The following is a 25,071-nucleotide window of genomic DNA, read 5'->3' on the forward strand; positions in this document are numbered from 1 at the left end:
CTTTATTAGCTAAAAATTATTTAAAATTGGGCAAAATTATAAATCGATATTTGTCGCCATCTTGTTTTCTACACAACTATTTTTAGTGGCGACATAAACCGAAATTTCGCTAGAGATGCATACTTAGCTTATGGCAAAAACAAGTGAAAGGAATCTCGAAACTTAGTGCCAGAGATTGGAAATGTATTGTACGCTTGTCTTTTTGGGTATAATCGGCACACTCTCCAGTGCTACCTGGCCTCTCACTCTTGTCGAAAGCGCTGATTGGCCGCTTCTGCATTTGCATCAACCTACATGCAGCTTCCATCTGGGTTTCCCATGATAACGACGAACATCACATAAATCGGAGGTCAAAGTTCAAATTTATGCAACGCCCACTGTTATCCTGTGCCGAGATGAAAATAGACTCAATTGTCTAAAATTTAGACTGATATTATAACCTAACATAACTATACCTTACCTAACTGCAGGACAAATCGCTTATTTATGTACCTACATCGTTTTCCTTAGAGCAGACAAAATTTGCTAACGGCGCTAGGCTCGCATACCTTTTTAGTCATTTTATTTGGCGATTGCCAAAGAAATTTATGGACATTGTTTGCAATAACAAACAACGGCTATTGCCAATAAACCATGAATGGGAGAAGCCAGGTTGAATAGTTGTTGGATCGTTGAGTTGCCAGAAATATTAACACATACCAAAAAGGTGATACTATTCAACATTAAAAAAAGAAAAAATATCAAACACTAAACAAACTACAGCAACGATAACAACAACAACATAAACCCATGATTATAAATTTGAAGAATGTCAACAAAAACAACGGTAACATTAACGTTAAACGCAAATATGACTAAAAATGAAACGAAAGGAAAAAATCGAAATTATAAAAAACACTTTCCCCAAAGCCAAGTTTTTTTTTCTTTCCTCGCTATGTCGACGAGTTAAAGAAAGAACCAGAAACAAAAACAAAAACGACAGTGACAGTGATGGCACATACTCTAAAGCCAAAAATAAACACAAGCCACTACCGCCATCACCTACTCTATGGCACAACGTCACATGCCAACAATCCGGGGGGCAAACCAGGCGTTAAAGAAACCCCAAAAAAAACCCGGCTATACGGCATTTTACCACCAAGCCGTTGCACCATCATCGCCCATCAACAACTACAGCAACAACAATGAAGTGAAATGACCACCACAGAAACAAACAACCAACGACCAAAATCATGGTACGGTTAATTAACATTTTTTCTCTTTGGCATTGTTGCTGTTGTTTAGTTACCTTTGTTTGTTTGTGCTGCTGCTGATGTTAAAAGAAGTCAACGAAAATGTTGCGAAACGTTACCGCTGCTTTGAGTGGAGAAAGAATAATTTTGTTGTGCCCGTTAAGATGAGTTCCAGTTCATGTAATGAGTTCTTCAAAAGGGGCGGAAGTTGGGTAAGTCACTTTGGGCCTTTTAATTTTAAGTTTAATATTTTTTCGGCCTACAAACCCCTTTTTTTCTAAGTTCATGTCTAAGCTCAACCCCTATCGTCATGTAAATACTGTAGCATCATATCACATACAATAACAGTTAATAGCATGCATTCTTTAAACTTTCTCTCTCACTCCTACATATTAAGGCTGGTACTACGTTCTTTTTTGCGGAAAATTTTCAGGGCTTAAATGAAAGGTATTGGGGGGTAGAGAAAGAATTGATACCCACTTTGGGGACCAATTTTCTGGGGTCTACCAATTCCCCAAAATACCCCACAAACAGCCATTTTTTTTACTGACCATCGCAATATGGGGCTCAAATAAAGGTATTTGGGAGCAGAATACGAATTTGATATTCAAATGTAGGACCATGTATTTAAGGCATCACCCATTCCCCAAAGGTTAAAAATTTGTCAATCATGCCAATAAGTGCCTCAAATGAAAGGTATTTGAGATAAGAAAACGAATTTGATAACCAATTTCGGGGCCATGTGTTAGGGGGACGCCTCATCCTGTAAACTCCCCTCAAAACTAATGGCAATATGGGGTTTAAGTAAATGGTATTTGAGAGATAGCACGATGCTGATATTTTTTCAGGGCCAAGTGTCTGAAGGACGACCTCACCCCCGAAAATACTCCTAAATCAGATATCATGAGAATATCGGGCTGAAATAAATTATTTTAAGAATAGAGTACACCTTGCATCCTAACATAGATTCGTAGACCAATAAAGATCATATGGGATTCAGATAAAGGCATTTATATTGTTAAGCTGTTAGTCGAGCGATATACTATTTTCGTAGCACTAGAGTGCACTAGGTGTCAAAATCAGTGACTAATGCAACTCTGATTTTGACTATGGTGCTAGTTCGCGCCATTTTCGTTGTTTGTGTGTGCTATGGTTCTTAACTGTAATACAAACTCACAACCAAAATTCTTTGACAGATAGTGCACTTCGCGAGAAAATAATTGTACTTAGCTGTTAACGGTACACTATCTGGTAATTATATCATGGGTAGTGGTACGGTGGCTATAACATTATATGTACATTCACAATATTACATGCAGATGCTGTCAAATTTCGCATCTTTAAATGTGTTATACATCGTCTGATACGTAAAAAAAGTTTGTAATGGTCCACCGTGGCCTCTTATACCATTGTTTGGGGCCTTCAAATTCCATTTTCTAACCTTAATGCAAATATGTTGGTTAGGCTTTCTTGGTTTTTGTGACAACAAAAGAATCTTTTTTTTGTTGAATATCATCATGATGACCGAATTGTAGGTGTTTTTTTCGGACTTGTTCTCCTTTTATCCATTAGAAAATAACGAAAGAAAGAAAAAAAAGCTAAACAAGAGCTCATCATAATTTTGAGTAATTTTAGTTCTTTTGTTTAAATTCACTGTGTCGGCGGCCACCTTTGGAAAAGCTCACACGATAGTTACGCATGACATATTTCACGAACAACACGGATTCGGTATGAAGAGCAGCAATGAGCAATGAGAAGATCATTTTTTCTGGTATGGTAAGTGAATTTAAATTATGGGTAATGAGTTCAGTTCAACTTACAAAGTGCCAAGTTAATTGAGGTAAATTGAATTGCTTTGTAAGATGGAATGATGATGATGGAGATAGCAGTAGTGGTGCATTGCACCTTAATTTCATCTTTCTTCGTTGACCAACTAGCATTAATATCAATTTATTGTGAGATTTTCCCATATGGTTTGCAGGAAACAAGTAATGGAAGATCAATACCAAAAGATTTTATCGGAATAGTTGCCAGATTGCAGAAATTTTTGTGTATACAATTTTAGTACTTGATACATATTTAGTATTGCATACTGAAGGACAAAAATAAAGCGCAAAAAATGTATCCAGTGCAAACAAGTCTGCTTGTTTGAAATCAGGTGGCAGCACTGTTTGCTATTCTGTCAAAACAATACTAAGAAAAAAATTTAAAGTATTGAAAAATTTACGAATAAAATTTGAAAATATTTTTTTTAATATTTGTGCACTTAATTTTATAAACATTTGATATAAATTTTACTCTGACATTCACAATAGAGTTAATTTTACAGGTGGCCACACTTTATGTGAAAAACATCATGGCAAAACTGACGACAGATGTTCTACATAATTTATGCATTGGTAATTTATCCAGGGGCCGAATGCCGTAAATTTGTGAACGAGTAAAATCGTTCGAAATCTCTCTATTGTGAATTATGTATCTTTTTATTGAACGCGAATTTTTGAAATTAAAGAACGCGAATTTTCGAAATATAAGAACGCGAATGTTTAAATCGATCGTTATTTATAAAAACTTTGACATACTAATTTATATAAAAATGGTATAACTTTCATTAAATATCAGTTGAAATGTCATTCGATACGAAAGCGCGTTTGATTACGATAATTCGGCCCAGATGTCTGTATAGATGTCATTTCCATAAAATTTTCGCTGCACTGCACTGTATATAACTAAAATCTTGGGGCTAAACTGGCCTGTAAGTGAACTTAAACTTAAACTTGAATCTTAGGTGTGGTTGAAAGAGTTGTAGAGCGGATTGAACTCTAAAAACTAACCTCGAAAAAAGATTTAAGTTAGGAATTCTGTGCTACTTACAAAATCCTTAACTGTTTCGATAACACTCCCCTAAGTTGGTTCATGTCTGGTATAGTGTGCCCACCTAAGTACTGGTGCCTAATAGCCGCGAAACCTGAGAAATGACATAGGAAATTTTCCAACGTCTAATCATCTTCCCCACATGCCCTACACATGCCAACACTTGCCGCACCGATTTTGCATTAGTAGTCCTATGTGACCCGTTTTGATACCATAAGCTATACTGACCTCCTTCTTACTTCCTATAAGTAACAGCCACATCATCTCACGATCCGGATCACTCCATAGGATTTTCGCGGTCCTCCCGACTGTTTCGCTGTTTCACAGTGTTACATGCGCTTTCGATGTCCACGCCCTTAACTCGGACTGCGTCGACCCGAAACGCTCCGGTTTAACCAAGTTTATTGATGGCTGTCCTCTGGCAACCGACGTCACACTCGACGTCCAAGCGTTAGCACCACACCACCTCAAGCATTCCGTGATTTCCCGGATCTCCGTCTACAGGACCGTATTATGGTCAGGCAGTCTAAAACAGATCTCAGTCCCTGGGTTCTCAATGTAGACCCCCAAGCCCACTCTGTTCTCTAGTTTTTGATCTTCCAGATGGCAATACTAGGGTTCCGTCTGTTCAACACAGTGTCGCTGGCAGCAGTGCCTCGCACTCGACCTCAAGTGTCGTCTCAGGTATCCGATCGGAAACTTCGATTATACCGCGATGGTATGAGCTGCTACCATCCTCAATCCATTCTCCCATTGCCTTAAGTCTCATAGCCGCAGTGGCTGCCTCACATTTAATGTCAATGGGTCGGATATCTAGAATAGTCTCCAGTGCTGTAGTGGGCGTGCTCCTCATCGCTCCGCCATGTTAAGACCATATGTTCTCTGAACTTGTTGTATGGTCTTAACGTTGTACTTTTTCTCCATAGCAGTCCATCAAACGTTAGTATTGGTCTAATCACGCTTCAGTAGATCCAGTGGACTATCGTAGGATGCACACCCCATTTCGAGCCTACGGCCCGTCTACATAGTGCCCAACATCTGTGAGCCTTCTCAGTACGCTCCTGAATGTGACACTTCCAACTCAGGATTCAAGATCGCTTTATATGGCAGCTAAATATATCAGGTTATGAACCGAATGGAACCATACTTGGTACAGTTGTTGGAAGTCATGACGAAAGACGACGTCCAAAATTTCAGCCAAATCGGATAGGAATTGCGCCATCTAAAGGCTCAAGAAGTCAAGACCCCAGATCGGTTTATATGTCAGCTATATCAGAATATGCATCGATTTCACCCGTACTTGGCACACTTGTTGGAAACCATGACAGTGCACTATCTGTCAAAATCTGTGATTAATGCAACCCTGATTTTGTGTATGTATGTGAAAGGGCCTAACACAACTCACTGTCCCAAATTTCGGCGAAATCGAAAAATAAATGCGTATTTTATAGGCCCAAAACCTCAAATCGAGAGATCGGTCTATATGGTAACTATATCCAAATCTGAACCGATCTGAGCCAACTAGAAGAGGGATGTCGAAGAGCCTAACATAACTCACTGTCCTAACTGGCAGCTATATTCAAATCTGGACCAATCTGAGCCAAGTTGAGGAGGAATGTTGAAGGGCCTAACACATCTCACTGTCCCAAATTTCGGCGACATCGGACAATAAATGTGCCTTTTATGGTCTAGAAAGCTTTAATCGAGAGATCGGTCTTTTCACATCTATATCCAACTGTGGACCGATCTGGGCCATGTTGCGCAAAAGGTGTCAAGGGGCCTAATACAACTCACTGTCCCAAATTTTGCCACAATCGGACAATAAATGTGCTTTTTATGGGTCCGAAACCTTAAATCGGCGGATCGGTCTATATGGCAGCTATATCCAAATCTGGACAGATCTGGGCCAAATTGAAGAAGGATGTCGAAGGGCCTAACACAACTCACTGTCCCAAATTTCAGCTAAATCGGATAATAAATGTGGCTTTTATGGGCCTAAGAGTCTAAATCGGCGGATCGGTCTGTATGGGGGCTTTATGAAAATATAGTCCGATATAGCCCATCTCTGAACAGCTTATGGACAAAAAAAGAATCTGTGCAAAGTTTCAGCTCAATATCTCTATTTTTAAAGACTGTAGCGTGATTTCAACAGACAGAAGGACGGACAGACGGACGGACATGGCTAGATCGACTCAGATTTTTACGCTGATCAAGAATATATATACTTTATAGGGTCGGAAATGTATATTTCGATGTGTGGCAAACCATCATTCGCTGGAGGTTTAAAAAAAAGTGATATTTTTTCCACAGTGTAATTAAATAATAATGCTTAAATGTTACTTTGTTTAATTTTTAAGTGGTTTACTGCCGCATGTGCCATATTTGTACCATTTAAATGAATCAAATTTTCACTTTCAACCACATACAATAAAAAACTAACCTTTGACAAAACAAAGCCCAGTGTTCAGTGGACATGCATAAATTATTGCCATATTGGCATAACAAATCGTACGCCGCCTTTTAAGGCATCTGCATACTCGTACATATGTGGCAACTCCAGCAGAGAGCACTATTTAACATATATACATGTTCCGTTTACTAATTGTTATGTGACTTTAATGGAGCTGGGCTATGCTGCCGATGGCAGAAGACGGTCAAACTCCAAATTGATGTCTGGATGGCATAGTCATCGGCACCTGATGGAACGTGTTCATAATGAGACCCGTTAAAAGCCGTGTGCAATCGTCTGTGCTTGAAAAAACTAAAAAACATAATTTTCTTCTTCAACAACAACAACAACAACAGTTTAAATGGCAGTTTATGTCAATGTTGTAGGTTGCATACAACAAGCTCGAAGCCAACATGTTTTTGGAGAAAATAGAGATCAAGTTAGTAAATATAAGCAAATCCCTCTTCCGCTCACTCTCTCATGCTTTTCTTTTGGCCACTGGCCCACTGTTGTTGGCTTGCGCTGGCTATATGCTCATGCGTGCCTTGATGAACGTGATTTCAAAGTCAAACCAGGTTGCTTTTCAATGCCTAACACTTCCAACCAACAACGAACGCACTGACTGACGATTTCTTCTTTGGGTTTTGATGTTTTGTTTCTGCTCTCCATTGTTTCTGTGTTCATTTTAGAAACCTCCAACTACAACTTGGCCGCATAGCCCCAAAGTCTTTGACCGTCAATATCAGCGTTTGATCGCCACAATTCGATTTAGTTTTAATTCTCGACGCGAAGCGTCTTAACGTGTCCGCTAAACCGCCGCTTAAAGCCTTAAGTTCGTACCTTGATATCCCTCCTTCTCATCACTTGTCCTCACGAAGAAAAAAAGTGAAACTTAACGGTTTTTACGCTGATCTTTGACTTTGGCCGTAAACATTTTGTTTTCATTAGTGTTTGTGTGCGTGCGTGTGTGTGTGCTTGTTTTTAGGTAAAAATTAATTAATAAAAACTTACATATGAACCAATAAAAAAAAAACAATAACAATAACAAAAATAACCAAACCAACCAACTTACATAATAATGGTAACTGTTTAACTTTCTTTTCGTATGTGGTAAATATGCATAATTACATGCGTCGCCGCCAGCGTGCTTATGCGCAAGCGCATTATAAGCGTGTGAGAGACAACAACGAGTATTGGATATTAGCGTTGATGATGTGCAATGATGGATTATTCACTCACTCATCTGACCATATAATTATAAATGACTAGTTCCGGTTTTGGAAAATTGGAAGAATTATTGTTACATAAAAATGTGGGTCGTCGTCTGACAATGTAGCCATCCATACTGAACTTGTCCCAGACATAAAGACCGGTTGAGATCAAGTGAAAACGCTTGTTACTCATTTTTTTATACCCTCCACCATAAGATGGGGGGTATACTAATTTCGTCATTCTGTTTGTAACTACTCGAAATATTCGTCTAAGACCCCATAAAGTATATATATTCTTGATCGTCGTGAAATTTTATGTCGATCTAGCCATGTCCGTCCGTCTGTCCGTCCGTCCGTCCGTCCGTCCGTCCGTCTGTCTGTCGAAAGCACGCTAACTTCCGAAGGAGTAAAGCTAGACGCTTGAAATTTTGCACAAATACTTCTTATTAGTGTAGGTCGGTTGGTATTGCAAATGGGCCATATCGGTTTTGATATAGCTGCCATATAAACCGATCTTGGGTCTTGACTTCTTGAGCCTCTAGAGTGCGCAATTCTTATCCGATTGGAATGAATTTTTGCACGACGTGTTTTGTTATGATATCCAACAACTGCGCCAAGTATAGTTCAAATCGGTCCATAACCTGATATAGCTGCCATATAAACCGATCTTGGGTCTTGACTTCTTGAGCCTCTAGCGTGCGCAATTCTTACCCGATCAGAATGAAATTTTGCACGTCGTGTTTTGTTATTATATCCAACAACTGTGCTAAGTATGGTTCAAATCGGTCCATAACCTGATATAGCTGCCATATAAACCGATCTTGGGTCTTGACTTCTTGAGCCTCTAGAGTGCGCAATTCTTATTCGATAGGAATGAAATTTTGCACGACGTGTTTTGTTATGATATCCAACAACTGTGCCAAGTATGGTTCAAATCGGCCCATAACCTGATATAGCTGCCATATAAACCGATCTTGGGTCTTGACTTCTTGAGCCTCTAGAGGGCGCAATTCTTATCCGAATGGAATGGAATTTCGCACGACGTGTTTTGTTATGATACCCAACAACTGTGCCAAGTATGGTTTAAATCGGTTCATAACCTGATATAGCTGCCATATAAACCGATCTTGGGTCTTGACTTCTTGAGCCTCTAGAGGGCACAATTCTTATCCGATTTTAATGAATTTTTGCACGAAGTATTTCGTTATGATATCCAACAACTGTGCCAAGTATGGTTGAAATCGGTCGATAACCTGATATAGCTGTCATATAAACAGATCTGGGGATTTGACTTCTTGAGCTTTTAGAGGGCGCAATTCCTATCCGATTTGGCTGAAGTTTTGCATGACGTATTTTATTTTTACTTTCAACAACTGTGTCAAATAAGGTTCAAATCGGTTCATAACCTGATATAGCTGCCATATAAACCGATCTGGGATCTTGACTTCTTGACCCCTAGAGGTCGCAATTATTATCCGATATGCCTGAAATTTTGTACGACGGATCCTCTCATGACCATCAACAAACGTGTTTATAATGGTCTGAATCGTTCTATAGCCCGATACAGATCCCATATAAATCGTTCTCTCTAGTTTACTTCGTGAGCCCCAATGGACGCAATTCTTATACGAATTGGCTGAAATTTTACACAGGTCTCCAACATATAATTTAATTGTGGTCCGAACCGGACCATATCTTGATATCGTTTTAATAGCAGAGCAACTCTTTTCTTATATCCTTTTTTGCCTAAGAAGAGATGCCGGGGAAAGAACTCGACAAATGCGATCCATGGTGGAGGGTATATAAGATTCGGCCCGGCCGAACTTAGCACGCTTTTACTTGTTTGTAATTTTTCACTTCTTGTTTTTAGATGTTGGCCAATGACTGTTATTTTACTGGAAATTGTGTCATTGTGGCTGAGCATTTGAAATTTATACGTTTTTCACTTACAAAAAAGAAAGTCTTAAATTCTAGTAAAATCTAGTGAAACTCAAGTGTTACAGAATTACACCGGAATTCACAAAACTTAAAGCAGCTTTAAAATTAGGTTTGTTTGACAGGAAATGTGTTAAATTTGGGCATTATTACACCGCTATTCTCAAACTTAAAACCCCGCTTACACTGCTCATTAAATCTGGATTAAGGTCTCTCGTCAGCTGATTTTATAAAGGGAAAACAGATGACCGAGCCATTAAATCCGGATTTAAAGAGCAGTGTAAACGGGGTTAAATATAGATATAAATTGTAAAATTAACCTATTTTAAGGCTTCATTAAGTTCTGTGATAAGGCCGTTAATCTTTAGGTGGAAGTTTGAGAAAGTGTTGAGAACTTATTGTGGTAATTATCCTTGTAATAGTGAACTTTATGGACACTCTTTTGATCCACATAAGGACAAACGTGCAGATTACGGCGAAAATAGCAAAAAGGATTTTCCGAAATATTCACAGAATCTCGCTGAACAGGATTTAATGAATATGGTTAGGCCAAGGAATCAGTCGACATATTGGGTTGCCCAAAAGTAATTGCGGATTTTTCATATAGTCGGCGTTGACAAATTTTTAAACAGCTTGTGGCTCTGTAATTGCCTTGTTTCTTCTGTCAGTTATCAGCTGTTACTTTTAGCTTGCTTTAGAAAAAAAGTGTAAAAAAAGTATATTTGATTAAAGTTCATTCTAAGTTTTATTAAAAATGCATTTACTTTCTTTTAAAAAATCCGCAATTACTTTTTGGGCAACCCAATACAATTTTTTTTAAATTTTTGTCAGTACTTGACATTGAGGATGTCAACTTGTTCCCTTTTTAGCCTAGTACTGACTTCTTTTGTAACGAAAATGCCTATTAAATTATTGCGAAATCCGACAGGGTCAACTTTTTGCAGAAAACAAACAAAAGTCAAAAAACAACACACAACAAAGAAAACATCACTGAGACAGAGTTGGTTGGCGCCCATTTCGTGAGAACATTGGCAATTAAGTGAATCGAAATTTCTATTGACGCAGCGACATGTTGCTACTATTTTGCTTATAGAACTTAGTACAACTACTACGGAAAGTGTTCGCATTTTCTTCGTCACCATTTTTATACCCACCATTTTGTCATCCCGTTTGCAACACATCGAACGAAATATCCATTTTCGACTCTATAAAGTATATATATTCTTGATCAGCGTAAAAATCTAAGACGATCTAGCCGTTCCCGTTCGTCCGTCTGTCTGTTGAAATCACGTTACAGTCTTTAAAAATAGAAATATTGAGCTGAAACTTTGCAAATTCTTCTTCTCAATGAGTGCAGTCCGATTTAAGCTTCCTTTTTATAGCCGAGTCCGAACGGCGTGCCGCAGTGCGACACCTCTTTGGAGAGACGTTTTACATGGCATAGTACCTTAGAAAGGTTGCCAGCATTAGGAGGGGAAAACCACCGTTGAAAAAAAATTTGTTTCTGATGGTCTCGCCAGGATTCGAACACAGGCGTTCAGCGTCATAGGCGAACATGCTAACATCTGCGCGACAGATTCTATTTTTGTCCATAAGCAGGTTAAGTTCGAAGATGGGCTATATCGGACTATATCTAGACATAGCCCCCATATAGACCGAAATCTCGATTTAAGGTATTGGGCCCATAAAAGGCGCATTTATTGTCCGATCTTGCCAAAATTTGGGACAGTGAGTTGCGATAGGCCCCTTGATATCTTCCTGCAATTTGGCCCAGATCGCTTCAGATTTGGATATACCTGCCATATAGTCCGATCCGCCGATTTAGGGCCTTACGCCCATAAAATCCACATTTATTATTCGATTTTGCTGATATTTGGGACAGTAAGTTGTGTTAGGCCCTTCGACATCCCTCTTTAATTTGGCTCAGATCGCTCCAGATTTGGATATAGCTGCCATATAGACCGATCTCTCGATTTAAGGTATTGCACCCATAAAAAGCGCATTTATTGTCCGATGTCGCCGAAATTTGGGACAATGAGTTAAGTAAAGCCCCTCGATATACTTCTGCAAAATGAAACAGATCGGCTTAGATTTGGATATAGCTGCCATACGGACCGATCTCTCGATTTAAGGTTTTGGAGCCATAAAAGGCGCCCAAATCGGTCCAGATTTGGATATAGCTGGCAATGACTTGTACTTATTACTATTTGGTCCAAATCAGAACATATTTCGATATAGCCGCTATGCATTTTTCACCGGATTTTGACGAAAGGTGGTTTACATGTATACCCAAGGTGGTGGGTATCCAAAGTTCGGCCCGGTGAATCCTGATCGCCCTAAGTATGATGCAGGATTCACTGAATAAAGTTAAGCCAAGCGATCAACTGAATTAAATTTTTTTTAATGTTTGGCAGTACTTGGCGTTGAGGATGTCAACTTGTTCTCTTTTTACATTCATTCTTTTTTACGTTTTATCCTATTTGATATGTACTAAGGAGTATTTCAGAGTACTTCAGAAGGAATACAAGAGAGTCAAAGTTTTAGAAGGTGCAAGCCTCATTTTTGAAGCCATATGGTCTTTCTGCCTTGATTTTTGAAGCCATATGGACCTTCTGCCGTGAAGCGCTGTTATAAGGCCTAATTTATGGTACAATTAAGAGGTAGAGTCATTAGCACAACAACAAAATTCTACCCCAACGAAACACAAAACTTGAGGCCCGATACCTCACAAATTTTACCAGCATAAATTAGGAGTTAAGCACCATACAAGATTTCATCTTATGTTTTTTGAACCCAGGCGTTCTGCTTCATAGGTGTATAAGCTTACCTTGGCGCTCCGGTGGCAACCAACTGCAATACCCCAGATACTAGATAATGGTCGATACGTCGGATTTTATACGGTTGGCTGCAGCTTAAATGACCATGTGTTCTTTGTGGTATTCTCCAAAAAACTAGGACGGAGCTTACGAAGTTTGATCAAGCGGAGTAAGTCGGAATCCAAGTAATGTTGAGCTGCTAAGTGGCCAAGACGACAATCGACAGTAATATATCCTCTTAGACAGCCAGGCAGTCATTAAATTTCTGAATTCACAAATCGTCCTTATCTGTCGCAGATCTTTAACAAGATGAAAGTTCAAAGTTCACCAGTTCTGAGTGCCGGACCACAGAGATACTCCAGGGAATTGTAGAGCAGACAACCTTGCAAGGATATGAACTACCTTCCATATTGCTGAAACACTGGAGTCTGGGTATGATAACGCTCCAAGACAATGTGGCCGGCTCAATCTAAACTTGAAAATATCTGTTCGTATCAGCTCACAAACTCTTTTTTACTCTGAAAAAGTCATAAAAATCGGTTTAGTTGTTTTTGAGTCTATAGGTAACATACAAACAAGACGCGGTAGCTAATTTGAAAATCTGTTCGTATTACCTATACAGCGGTCGTGGGTTTGATTCCCATCTAAGGTTTAAGTCTGACGTTACACTGTGGTAACACAATGAACTAAATTGGGCTAGGTAAGTTGGTTTAAGGATTGGCACTCTAACCTAACCTAACAAACAAACAAAGCGTAACTCTTTGACTTTTGAGATTGTGAAGGACATTAAAATGTGTACTTTAGTCAACTTTACTGAAATCTTACTTGGCATTTCTGCTATGTCCATGGCCGTCCGTCTGTCCGTCCGTTCATCCGTCTGTCCATCCGTCGGTCCGTCCGTCCCTCAGTCTGTCTGTCGAAAGCACGCTAACTTTCGAAGGAGTAAAGCTAGGCACTTGAAATTTTGCACAAATACTTTTTATTAGTTTAGGTCGGTTGGGATTTTAAATGGTCCTAATCGGTCCATGTTTTGAAAAAGCTGCCATATAAACCGATCTTGGGTCTTGACTCCTTAAGCATCTAGAGGGCACAATTCACGTCCGATTTGTCTGAAATTTTGCACATGGTGTTTTGGTATCACTTCCAATAACTTTACTAAGTATGGTTCAAATCGGTTCATAACCTGATATAGTTGCCACATAAATCGGTCTTGGGTCTTGACTTCTTCAGCTTTTAGAGGGCGCACCTCTTAACCGATTTGACTGTAATTTAGCACGTAGTCTTTTGGTATCACTTCCAACCACTGTGCTAAGTGTGGTTCATATCGGTCTAAAACCTGGTATAGCTGCCACATAAACCGATCTTGGGTCTTGACTTCTTGAGCCGCTATAGGGCGCAATTCTCATCCGATTTTCCTGAAATTTTGCATGAAGTATTTAGTTATGACTTCTAACATCTGTATTAAGTATGGTGCAAATCCGCGCATAACTTGATATAGCTGCCATATAAACGGATTTGGGATCTTGATTTCTTGAGCCTCTAGAGGACGCAATTCTCATCCGATTTGGCTGAAATTTTGTACAACGGCTTCTCCCATATCCTTCAACATATGTGTTCAATATGGTCTGAATCGACCATTAGCTTGATACAGCTCTCATATAAACCGATCTCCTGATTTGGGTTCTTGAGCCCCTACAAGGCGCAATTCTTATCCGAATGGACTGCAATAGAACACAATGTTCAACATTCAATTGTTTGCCTTGAACGAGATTTCGCGCAAAGAACTCGACAAATGCGATCCATAGTGGAGGGTATATAAGATTCGGTCCGGCCGAACTTAGCACGATCTTACTTGTTAATTTAAAAACTCATTTGGTACGGAATGGTTCAGTAAAGATCAACCTGCAAAGTTGTTGTATACCAAGATGTATGTATGTTGTATACCAAGTATGCTACAATACATATAAAGAAATTTCTCTGAAAAGATGTCGTTTCGATTTTTTTTTTTTAAATTTTTAAAACCAAATTGGAAGCTGTCAAGGAATGAGGCATATTTAATTCCTTTCACCTCCCCTTCTCTGGCCTACAAAGTTGTTAACATATTTTACTCCCAAATGATTTGTGTTAAATATTATAACTGAAATTTCACCACCACTCATACTCGGTTGGAAAAAAATAAATCCCCCTTTAAGGCAAGATTACATAAGAAGATCTGTTATTTTTTTTAATGATTCATGTGGGTAGATTAAATATTTGGAAAGAAGTGAAGTAAAATAAAAAACCACAAATCTCTTTAGCATACATTTGTCATGTCATCGCTTTAGCCATTGCCATCGCCATCATCAACTACATATTTAAATAGCCAACGATGTATACATACATAATTAAATATATGCACAATTAATTATTACAAACGAAAATATACATATGTTTGCATGTATATGTATATGGTTACATGTATATAAAAGTCTATGTCTATGTTATGTATTACGCATTGATATCAAAGGAATTCCTTTAAGTCTTTAATGTCATTGAGTTGAAGTCATCGTTGGCTTTTTCATTCCGAAATGAAAATGAAACCGAAATCAAAATCAAAACTCAAACCGAGGCCAATAACAGAAAGAGCAACACTTTCTATTTTCATAAACGATTAATTATTAATGAATGCTAATTTTGTGAATCCATTTGGTATCCATACCTCCTTGCATTATTAAGCTTTGAAAATAAGAGTATGTCTGCATTATGTAACAAATACACAGTTAAACAATGATCAAATGCTCTGATATTCGAAAAAATACAACATTCGTAGAAACATCATTATGATTAATATTAACCAGTGTCTATGATTTCTTAATAAATTTTTTTGGAATTGTTTTTTGGGGGTGGGGGAGAGAAATTTTTTGTAAATACCTTATTATCGTTCAATTTTTGAAGGCTACATAACGGTGTCTTAAATGCGGTTTATCAGTGTTCACTAATCGAAGGTTATGTCGCTTACCGAAAACTAAATGTGGAAAGGCCCCATGAACATTGAGGAGGTCACTGTGCCGATTGCAAATGCAGCAAAAGAGAGAAAATGTAAACAAAGAATGAATGTTAAAAAGTTGATATTCTCAATGGCAAGTACCAATTGTGTGCCGGCTGATTGGTTTACTTGTGTGGTGAATCCTGGCGGTGTATGTTATGTCGTAATGGAATATTTTTAATTTACTTTTGATTTACTAAAGGACTTCAAGGGAATCTTACATACATAATTGGTCATTAAGCCCCGTTTAAACTGCTCTTTAAATTCGGATTTAATGGCTCGATCATCGGTTTTCCCTTTATAAAATCAGCTGACGAGAGCTTTAAATTCGGATTGAATGAGCAGTGTAAACGGGGTTTTACAAACTATAAGAATCTCTAGCTGATCCAGAATTCACTTAACAAGGTAACGCCTGAATTCACTAAAATAAAGTTAGCTGTGTTTTATTGTAGTATTATATAGTGCAGTGCTATAAAATTTGTATGAAAATGGCATCGAAGTACTGCATACATTACCAGTGCAGGCTTATATAGAATATCTGTAGGATTGCCATGATAGGTTTTTCACAAATAAGTGTGGCCACCTGCAGAAACCCTCTATTGTGTATGGCAAAATAAAATGAAAACCCAATCTTCTTATATATAAAAATCAATTTGTGTTTGTTTGTTTGTATGTTTGTTTATGTGTTCCCTATTGACTCAAAAACGGTTGAACCGATTTTCCTGGAATTTTCACATATGGTGCATAATGGTGGTCACGTGGTGAAAATAGGGTACTACATTTGTTGATATCTGAAGGGGGGCGGACCCTTCCCCTTACCCTAATATTCGGAAAAGCTAGATCTCGGTGATGAGTGGTGCGATTTAAGCGAAATTTTGTGTGCTCTCTAATAGTAACCTAAAAATAAAAATTTGGTATACAAATTTCGGATAAGATTTGGGGGACTCAAATATTTGAGGTAGAGCACGATGCTGATATATTTTCAGGGCTAAGTGTTTGGAGGGCCTACTCCCCAAAACACCCCTAACTAGGGCATATTTACCGATCACGTCAATGTGGGGCACAAATGAAATGTATTGGGGAGAATAGTACGAAATGGATCCCCTGTTTCGGGACCAATTTTCGGGGGGTTTACCGATTCCCCAAAACACCCCACATTGGTGAGCATCGCAATATGTGGTTCAAATAAAGGTATTTGGGAGTAGAATACGAATATGATATCCAAATGTGGGACCATGAAGTGGAGCACCGCATCTTTCCCAAAACACATTCCGAAGAGTACAAATTTTGAGGCCAAGTGTTTGAGGACGCTTCATTCCATAAACTCCCCTAAACCTATGGCAATATAAGGTTTAAATAAATGATAATTGACACAAGTGCACAATGCTGGTATTTTTTTTAGGGCCGAGAGTCTGGGGGACTTCCTCACCGCCGACAACACCCCTAAATCGGACATCATGAGAATATCGGGTTGAAATAAAGTCTTTTAAAAATTGAGTTCATCACACATCCAAACTTACATGACATTAAAACCTCCGATTTTCCGACTTCCAAAAATGGTTCCAAGTACCATGGTTCTTCCGTTTGCACTTCTTGAGCCTTTATAGAGTTCAATTGTTATCCGATTTGGATGAAATTTTGCATAATGACTTCTACTATGGTCTCCAACATCCAAACCAGGATAACAGTTCTTATTCATTAACCTTTGTTTGCCAATAAAGAGAAACCTGTCAAAAAATTTGATAAATGCGATCCATGGTGGAGGGTTTATAAGATTTGGGCGGCCATTACTTGTTTTGGTTAAGAATATAAGACCCCATAAAGTTATATATATTCTCGATCGTCTAAACGTTCTGAGTCCATCTAGCCATGTCCGTCCGCCTGTCTACACTCAAAATTTCAGTCAAATCGGACAAAAATTACGGCTTTCTGGAGCTAAAGAAGTCAAAACGGGGGATCGGCTCATATGGGAGCTATACCCAAATCTGAACCCATATGGCCCATTTGCAATCCCCAACGACCTTCATCAATTTTAAGTATATGTGCAAATTTTCAAGAGGCTAGCTTTACGCGTTCGATCGCCATCGTGATTTTGACAGACGGACTGACGGATATGACTAGATCGACTCAGAATGTCGAGACGATCAAGAATATATATATTATATGGGGTCCCTGGATTCACTAATAGAAGGTTAGGTCATTTGCGAAAACATAAAGTGGACAGGCCCCATGAACATTATAAAGGATGTCAAATCTGCCGATTGAAAATGTCATCAAATAGGAGAAAATGTAAACAAAGAATGAATGTAAAAAGAGAACATGTTGACATCCTCAATGCCAATTACTGCCAAAAATTTAAAAAAAATGTATGTCGTCGGATCGTTTGGTTTAATTTTATTCAGTGAATCCTGATGAGGTCCTAGATTAATATTTCGAGGTGTTACAAACGGAAAGCCTAGATTAGTGTATCCCATCCTATGGTGGTGGGTATAAAAATATGTGCAATATGCCGCATTCTGCCAGAGAACAAATTTTTTAATGACATTTGTTAGCATTCACAATAGGCAGATTTTGGCAAACTTAATTATACTCATGGGACCCACCCACTTTATGGTTTGGAAAGTGACTTAACCCTCTATTAGGGAATTCTGCATTCAAGCTATTTCAATATCTAAATTAAATCATTAAACTTCCTCTTGCTCAATTTCTTGCCGCAAGCAAGAGGCCCAAGGCACTTTTCCTTCTTTGCTATACAAATTATCACTTCAACACGTATACCTTCACAAATAAATGACCATCTCACTGACACCTTCCTTTCAACATGAATTTAAAATCATTACAATTTTATTAAATGCCTAACACCGATGGATTTTATGGTACTAGCATCTGTCAACAGTCATCTTAAAATTGGCCTAAAGGCATTGCTTACTTCGTGCCAATTGCTGTAATGTTAGACTATTTGAATTTTGGCTATGCCAATGTGTAGGTGGGTAGGTAAGCACGTATTTTTGTGTGAACGTACTCACGAGCCATAGAAGCAATAAGGGTCGTTGTAGACAGCTCAAATGGTCTCCTAGATGTGACTTTATTTCACTGCCTATTCCTACAATATATTATTTTTACAGTGGAAGGAATGAGATGAAAAGCAATCTAATAAAGTAGTTGCGAAGAAATATTGAACTTATCCATTGTTAGAAACACATACATAAAAATCAAGAACTCAATCTCTCACAATTTGTCATCCGTCACTCCCTGACACTTAAGGTCAGTCTTTGGATATTTTCATTATCATCTTTCATCATTTCACATTATACACAGTTTCCCGAACTTCTTTCTATTTACCAGAACTCTGTGGCCTGGAGCAGCAAATAATACACGAACGCCGCTGATTACATTAAAGGGCGTCATAAATGAGCATTGTGAGAGACAGCTATCCACAAAAAATGGCTATTGAACATTGCATTAAGGAATAGGGACAAATTTCTTACATATCAAAAAGTGCAGTCCGATTCAAGTTTTAGCTCAATGATAAGGGATCTCTGTTTGATAGCTGAGCCCAAACGGCGTGCCACAGTGCGACAGCTCTTTGGGAAAAAGTTTTTACATGGCCTAGTTCCTCATAAATGTCGCCAGCATTAGAAGGCGATAACCACCGTTAAAGTTTTTTCCGATGTTCTTCCCAGGATTTGAACCCAGACGTACAGCGTCATAGGCGGACATACTAACTTCTGCACTACGCTGGCCTCCTTACTCCATATCAATGTCTCCCAAATCAGCACTAGGTTATAAAATGGTCATATGTAACCAGTACATCTTCCTTGGGCTTGTTCCCCACGTATAACCTCCTGCTGGAGCATAATGTGCCCAGCACTAAGATTAGATAAGTTTAGGTTTTTGTGACAGTCTGCAATTAAGCCCAATAACTTGTGATTGTTCATATCCTCTGAACTTAGAAGTTCTATAGTCTCCTTTCTTAATTTCTGTACTTGTCTTGACAGTGGCGCCCGAGCAGGAACTGTGAGTCAGTGAGTCGGGTCTTCAGCCCAAGGAAGGAAAAGCTATCAATTATATGACTGAGTTGAATGCAAAACTCAAGGAACGGCCGATGAACTATTGAAAAGGTTGGGAATACCCCTGATTGGTCCGCTCGCCTGCAACACCACGAAATAGCCGGAGGCTGTGGGTGACCTGGAGTGCTTTCCAACACTTCAATTTTTCCTTCCGGCAAGACTCTAGGAGAACTAAAAGGAAATGACTCGTTCTCATATTCAAAAATCCCGGGACCCATTCAATGATTGTATGCTCGTTATATAAGACCTCATAGATAAAATGTAGCCAGAGGCACACCCACAGATTTCACATACCCCGGTATGATTAAGATAGTTTCTAGTCTTGCAAGCATGCTTGCTCTACAGTTCCCTGGGATATTTCAGTGGCACAGAGTAGGTGATTTTAAACTGTTAAACCATTTCGCTGAAAGGTCTGCGACAGTCAAGGACCTGCCTGGCTGCCTGAGATGGTATATGTACAAATGGTCTCTATCAGGTAAAGCGGTTCGGTATCTTTACCCAATAGCGGCTGAGACAATGATCCCAGGCAATGTATCAAGAATGCCTGTAGCTGCATCCTTGTGGCATTAAGTCCAATGCTTCATATGGCGTAGTCCTCAAATGCGGATGTAATGCGGAAACTGGCATTCTTTGGATCGGTTTAAATATTTAATGGTAGGTGTTTTTTTTAAAGCACTGTCCACCAGAAAACAACACCATATAGAATTGAAGATCTATCAACTGCAGCATATAGAATGGCCCGTACACGATATGCATTTTAAATCCTCAACTGGTCATTAAGGAACAGGGGCAAACTTCTCACATATCAATGAGTGATGTCCGATTTAGGCACGCCATTCGGACTAGGCATAAAAAAGGAAGCCCCTTATCGTTGAGCTTAAAACTGTAATCGGATTGCACTCATTGATATGAGAGAAGTATCCCCTGTTTCTTCATGGAATGTTCATGGGAAATTTAGTATAGTACCTCACAAATGTTGCTAGTAAAATGGAGGGGATAATCACCGATGACATTTTTTTTAAGTTCTCGCCAGGATTCGATTACCGGCTTTCAGCGTCATAGGGGGGCATGCTAACCTCTGCGCCAAGTTGGCCTCTAGTACACACTTGTTGTTTTAAATTAGTCCAAACAGTACAAAAAAGTACTTTTTATGAAAAACGTACTCCTTATGAAGAATTTTGTTTTATGAAAAAGTACTTTTATGAAGAAAGAATTTTTAAGAAAAAATACTTCTACAAAAAAGTACTTTTTGTAAAAAAATAGTTTTCTATAAAAAATGGCTTTCTATAAAAAATAGCTTTTTATGAAAAAAGTTCTTTTATGAAAAGTATTTTTTATCAAACGTTTATGATCAACGTTATTTGAACATTTTTATGAAAAAGTTCATAATGAACATTTAATAAAAAATTCATAATGAACATTTTATAAAAAAATTTAATGAACTTTTTATGAAAATGTTCATATGGTTCTCTTTATGAAAAAGTGTACAATTAACTTTTATAAAAAAGTTCATATGGAACTTTTTATGAAAAAGTTCATATGAAACTTTTTATGAAAAAGTTCATAATGAAATTTTCTCTACAAAAAAATTCTTAAAAAAAAATAGTTTTCTACAAAAATGGCTGTCTATAAAAAAATGTTTAATGCAAAAATGGCTTCTAATAAATTTTTTTTTATGAAAAGTTTTTATGAAAAATTACTTTTCATCAAAATATTATAATGAACATTATATGTAAATTTTTATGAAAATGTTCATAATGAACAATTTATAAAAAAATTAATGAACAATTTATAAAAGAAGTTAATGAAGATTTTATGAAAAAGTTCATAATTAACTTTTTATGAAAAAGTTCAAAATGAACTTTTTATGAAAAAGTTCATAATGAACTTTGTATGTAAAAGTTCATAATGAATCTTGATAAAATTTTTTTGAAAAAGTTAATAATGAACCTTTTATGAAAAAGTTCATGATGAACTTTTTATGAAAAGTTCATAATGAACCTTTTATGAAATAGTTCATAATAACATCTTTTGAAAAAGTTAATAATGAACTTTTTATGAAAAACAATTACAAATTACGAAAAAGTTTATATGGAACTTTTTATGAAAAATTTCATATGGAAATATTTATGAAAAAGTTCATAATATACTTTTTATGAAAATGTTCATAATAATGTTCATGGAACTTTTTATGAAAAAGTTCATATGGAACTTTTTATGAAAAAGTTCATATGGAACTTTTTATGAAAAAGTTCATAATGAACTTTTTCTGAAAAATTTCATAGTGAATTTGTTATGAAAAATTTCATAGTGAATTTTTTATGAAAAAGTGCACAATGAACTTTTTATGAAAAAGTTCATAATGAACTTTTCTCTACAAAAAAGTTCTTTTTGTAAAAAAATAGCATTCTATAAAAATGGCTTTTAATTAAAATATTTTTTTTATGAAAAGTTCTTACTATGAAAAATTACTTTTAATGAAAAGTTTATAATGAACGTTATATGTAAATTTTTTGAAAGATTTCATAATGAACAATTTATAAAAAAAATTAATGAACTTTTTATGAAAAAGTTAATGAACTTTTTATGAAAAAGTAATGAACTTTTTATGAAAAAGTTAAAAATGAACTTTTAATGAAAAAGTTCATAATGAACTTTTTATGAAAAATTTTAGATTGAACTTTTTGTGAAAAAGATCATAATGAACTTTTTATGAAAAAGTTCATAACAAAATTTTGATGAAAAAATCATAGTGAACTTTTTATGAAAAATTTCACAATGATATTTTTATGAAAAAATCATCATGTACTTTTTATGAAAAAGTTCATAATGAACTTTTTATGAACAAATTCACGATGAACTTTTCATAATAATAATCATAATGAATTTTTATGAAAAAAGTTCATAGTAAATTTTTAAGGAAAAAGTTCCTAAAAAATCTTGCATTAAAAGGCTTCATAGTGAAGTTTGTTTGAATAAAGTTCATAATGAACATTATATGGAAAAAGTTCATAATGTATTTTTTATGGAAGAAGTTTATAATAAAGTTTTTAGGAAAAAATTTCATAATGAACTTTTTGTGAAAAATGTAGAAGTTTTTTTATGATAAAGTTCATTATGAATTGTATTTTGCTGTTTTTGATGTTTAAGGGCTTTTATAAGAATTCACCCACTGTCTTGAATTTCGTTAACCACAATAATGATATTAGGTTGTCCAAATGACTTCGTTTGTATGTGTATAAGTGTGGGCACGTACACATGTGACAGGTCGTTCGTTCAGCACAAAAATTGTTGACGCTTATGGGTCGTTATAAAGAAAACAATTTACAAATATGAATTTGAATTTATTTACCTTTTATTTGGTCACACACACTTTCTTTCTGTGTGTGTGTGTGTGTGGGGTGCGCTTGGCATAGAGCAACATAAAGCAAGGCGGATCAGGTCTAATTCCCCAACAGCAACAACAAAACCCCGCACACCAAAAAAAAAGCGTCAAAACAAACAACACCAAATTTCACCAACAACTTGGACAAAAGTCGAGACATTCTGTTGGAATTTCTTTTAACATTTCTTTGGAGAAGTTTTGTTGTTGTTGTTGTTGTTTCTTTGAGTTTCTTAACTGGAATAGCTGTCGATAGGAAACTTATCAACAAGTTTGTAATGTTGACAGGCAGTTGGATGGACGGACATATGGATGGTTGGCTGGACAGACATATCAAAGGTAACAACTATCAGTTGAAGAAACTGTCATCTTTTGTGTGCTAAGACATCCGTAATGAGACGCTATTGGCTGCTATCTGTCTGTCTATCTTAAAGTTTATTCTTCTAATGAGGGAGCTACATAAAGATGCCGTCCCCCCCCACCTTTTGGGGCATATGAATGAATATTCATGGCCATTGAAATTAAATAACACCAAAAGTTGGTAACAAACTTTGACATTCGATAAGGGCAATTCGGGCAGGCCTTTAAATTAAAACACAGGCTATTTGGCATTTAAATTCCAATGGCAATTTCACTCTCATTGTGAATTAATTTTCCAAAGGGTAAACCTTTGTTTGATTATGTAGCGGCATTGTTTATCGCCTCGCTTCTGAGGTGTGTAAATATTTATTTATTTGGTTTTTTGCCATTGTTATTTTTATAAATATGGGATTTTTATTATGGATATGCTGTGGTCGTTGTTGTTGTATCGATGTGTGATGCCTTGATTTGTTTGGTATGTAAAGTGGTGAAATTTTGTATGCCTTCATTTTGGTTAGCATGCCTGCTTTAAATATGATGCGTCAATAATTTTTTGGCCTTGTGATACGATATTTTGAAGACATTTTTTCTGTGGGCCGATTTTCCTTTATAAACGTTTATTTGGTTTTGCGGAAGTGTGATAAAAGTGAAATTTTTTAGAGTTGTGGAAGGTTAATTTTTAGATTTACTTTGAAGAAAACAAACGAATAGAGAGCTGACAAAAAATTTGGGGATTTTAAGTGGCAATAATAGTATCAATGTCGTTTTTCACATCAAACACGCTGCACCGAACTTCGACATACATATTACTCTCTTCGTAGAACGTGTATTAAGAACTTTTTTTCATAGAATTTTTTTCATTATGATTATGATTTTTTTCTTAAAAAGCTCAATATGAACTTTTTTCTTAAAAATCTCCAAATAAACTTTTTTCTTCATTATGAACTTTTTTCTAAACGGAACCTTGGAACTTTTTATGAAAAAGTTCATATGGAACTTTTTATGAAAAATTTCATATGGAACATTTTATGAAAAAGTTCATATGAAACTTTTTATGAAAAGGTTCATATGGAACTTTTTATGAAAAAGTTCATATGGAACTTTTTATGAAAAAGTTCATATGGAACGTTTTATGAAAAAGTTCATATGGAACTTTTTATGAAAAAGTTCATATGGAACTTTTTATGAAAAAATTTATAATGAACTTTTCTCTACAAAAAAGTACTTTTTGTAAAAAAATACCTTCCCATAAAACATGGCTTAAATGAAAAATTACTTTTCATGAAAAGTTTATAATGAACGTTATATGAAAATTTGTATGATTGTTCGTTATCAATTTATAAAATAAGTTAATGAACATTTTATGAAAAAGTTCATAATTAACTTTTTATGAAAAGTGCATAATGAACTTTTTATGAAAAGGTGCATAATAAACTTTATATGAAATAGTGCATAATGAACATTTTATGAAAAAGTTCATAATGAACTTTTTATGAAAAAGATCATAATGAACTTTTTATGAAAAAGTTCAGCGAACATTTTATGAAAAATTTCATTTTACTAAAAGGTTCATTACAACCTTTTTTTTATAAAAATGTCATTATGACGGTCTTTCATAAAATGTTCATTATGACCTTTTTTCATAACAAGATCATTATGAAATATTTTATAGAAAGCTCATTATGAACCTTTTTCTTAAAAGGCTCCAAATGAAATT

The 25,071-nt window shown here is 36.5% G+C and overlaps 1 protein-coding gene across 1 annotated transcript in view; it reads left to right on the plus strand.

Annotated features, from left to right (window-relative positions):
• The first annotated feature begins 293 nt into the window (after positions 1-293).
• LOC106082131 (uncharacterized) overlaps positions 294-25,071 on the plus strand; it is a 30,490-nt gene continuing 5,712 nt past the window's right edge. The window contains exons 1-2 of the mRNA XM_013244476.2: positions 294-1,235; positions 1,285-1,444. Coding sequence (XP_013099930.2) covers positions 1,195-1,235; positions 1,285-1,444 — 201 coding nt within the window. The 5' untranslated portion in view covers positions 294-1,194. The remainder of the gene's footprint in view (positions 1,236-1,284; positions 1,445-25,071) is intronic.

This window comes from Stomoxys calcitrans, chromosome 4 (genome assembly GCF_963082655.1).
Source record: "Stomoxys calcitrans chromosome 4, idStoCalc2.1, whole genome shotgun sequence".
Classification (NCBI taxonomy): Eukaryota; Metazoa; Arthropoda; class Insecta; order Diptera; family Muscidae; genus Stomoxys; species Stomoxys calcitrans.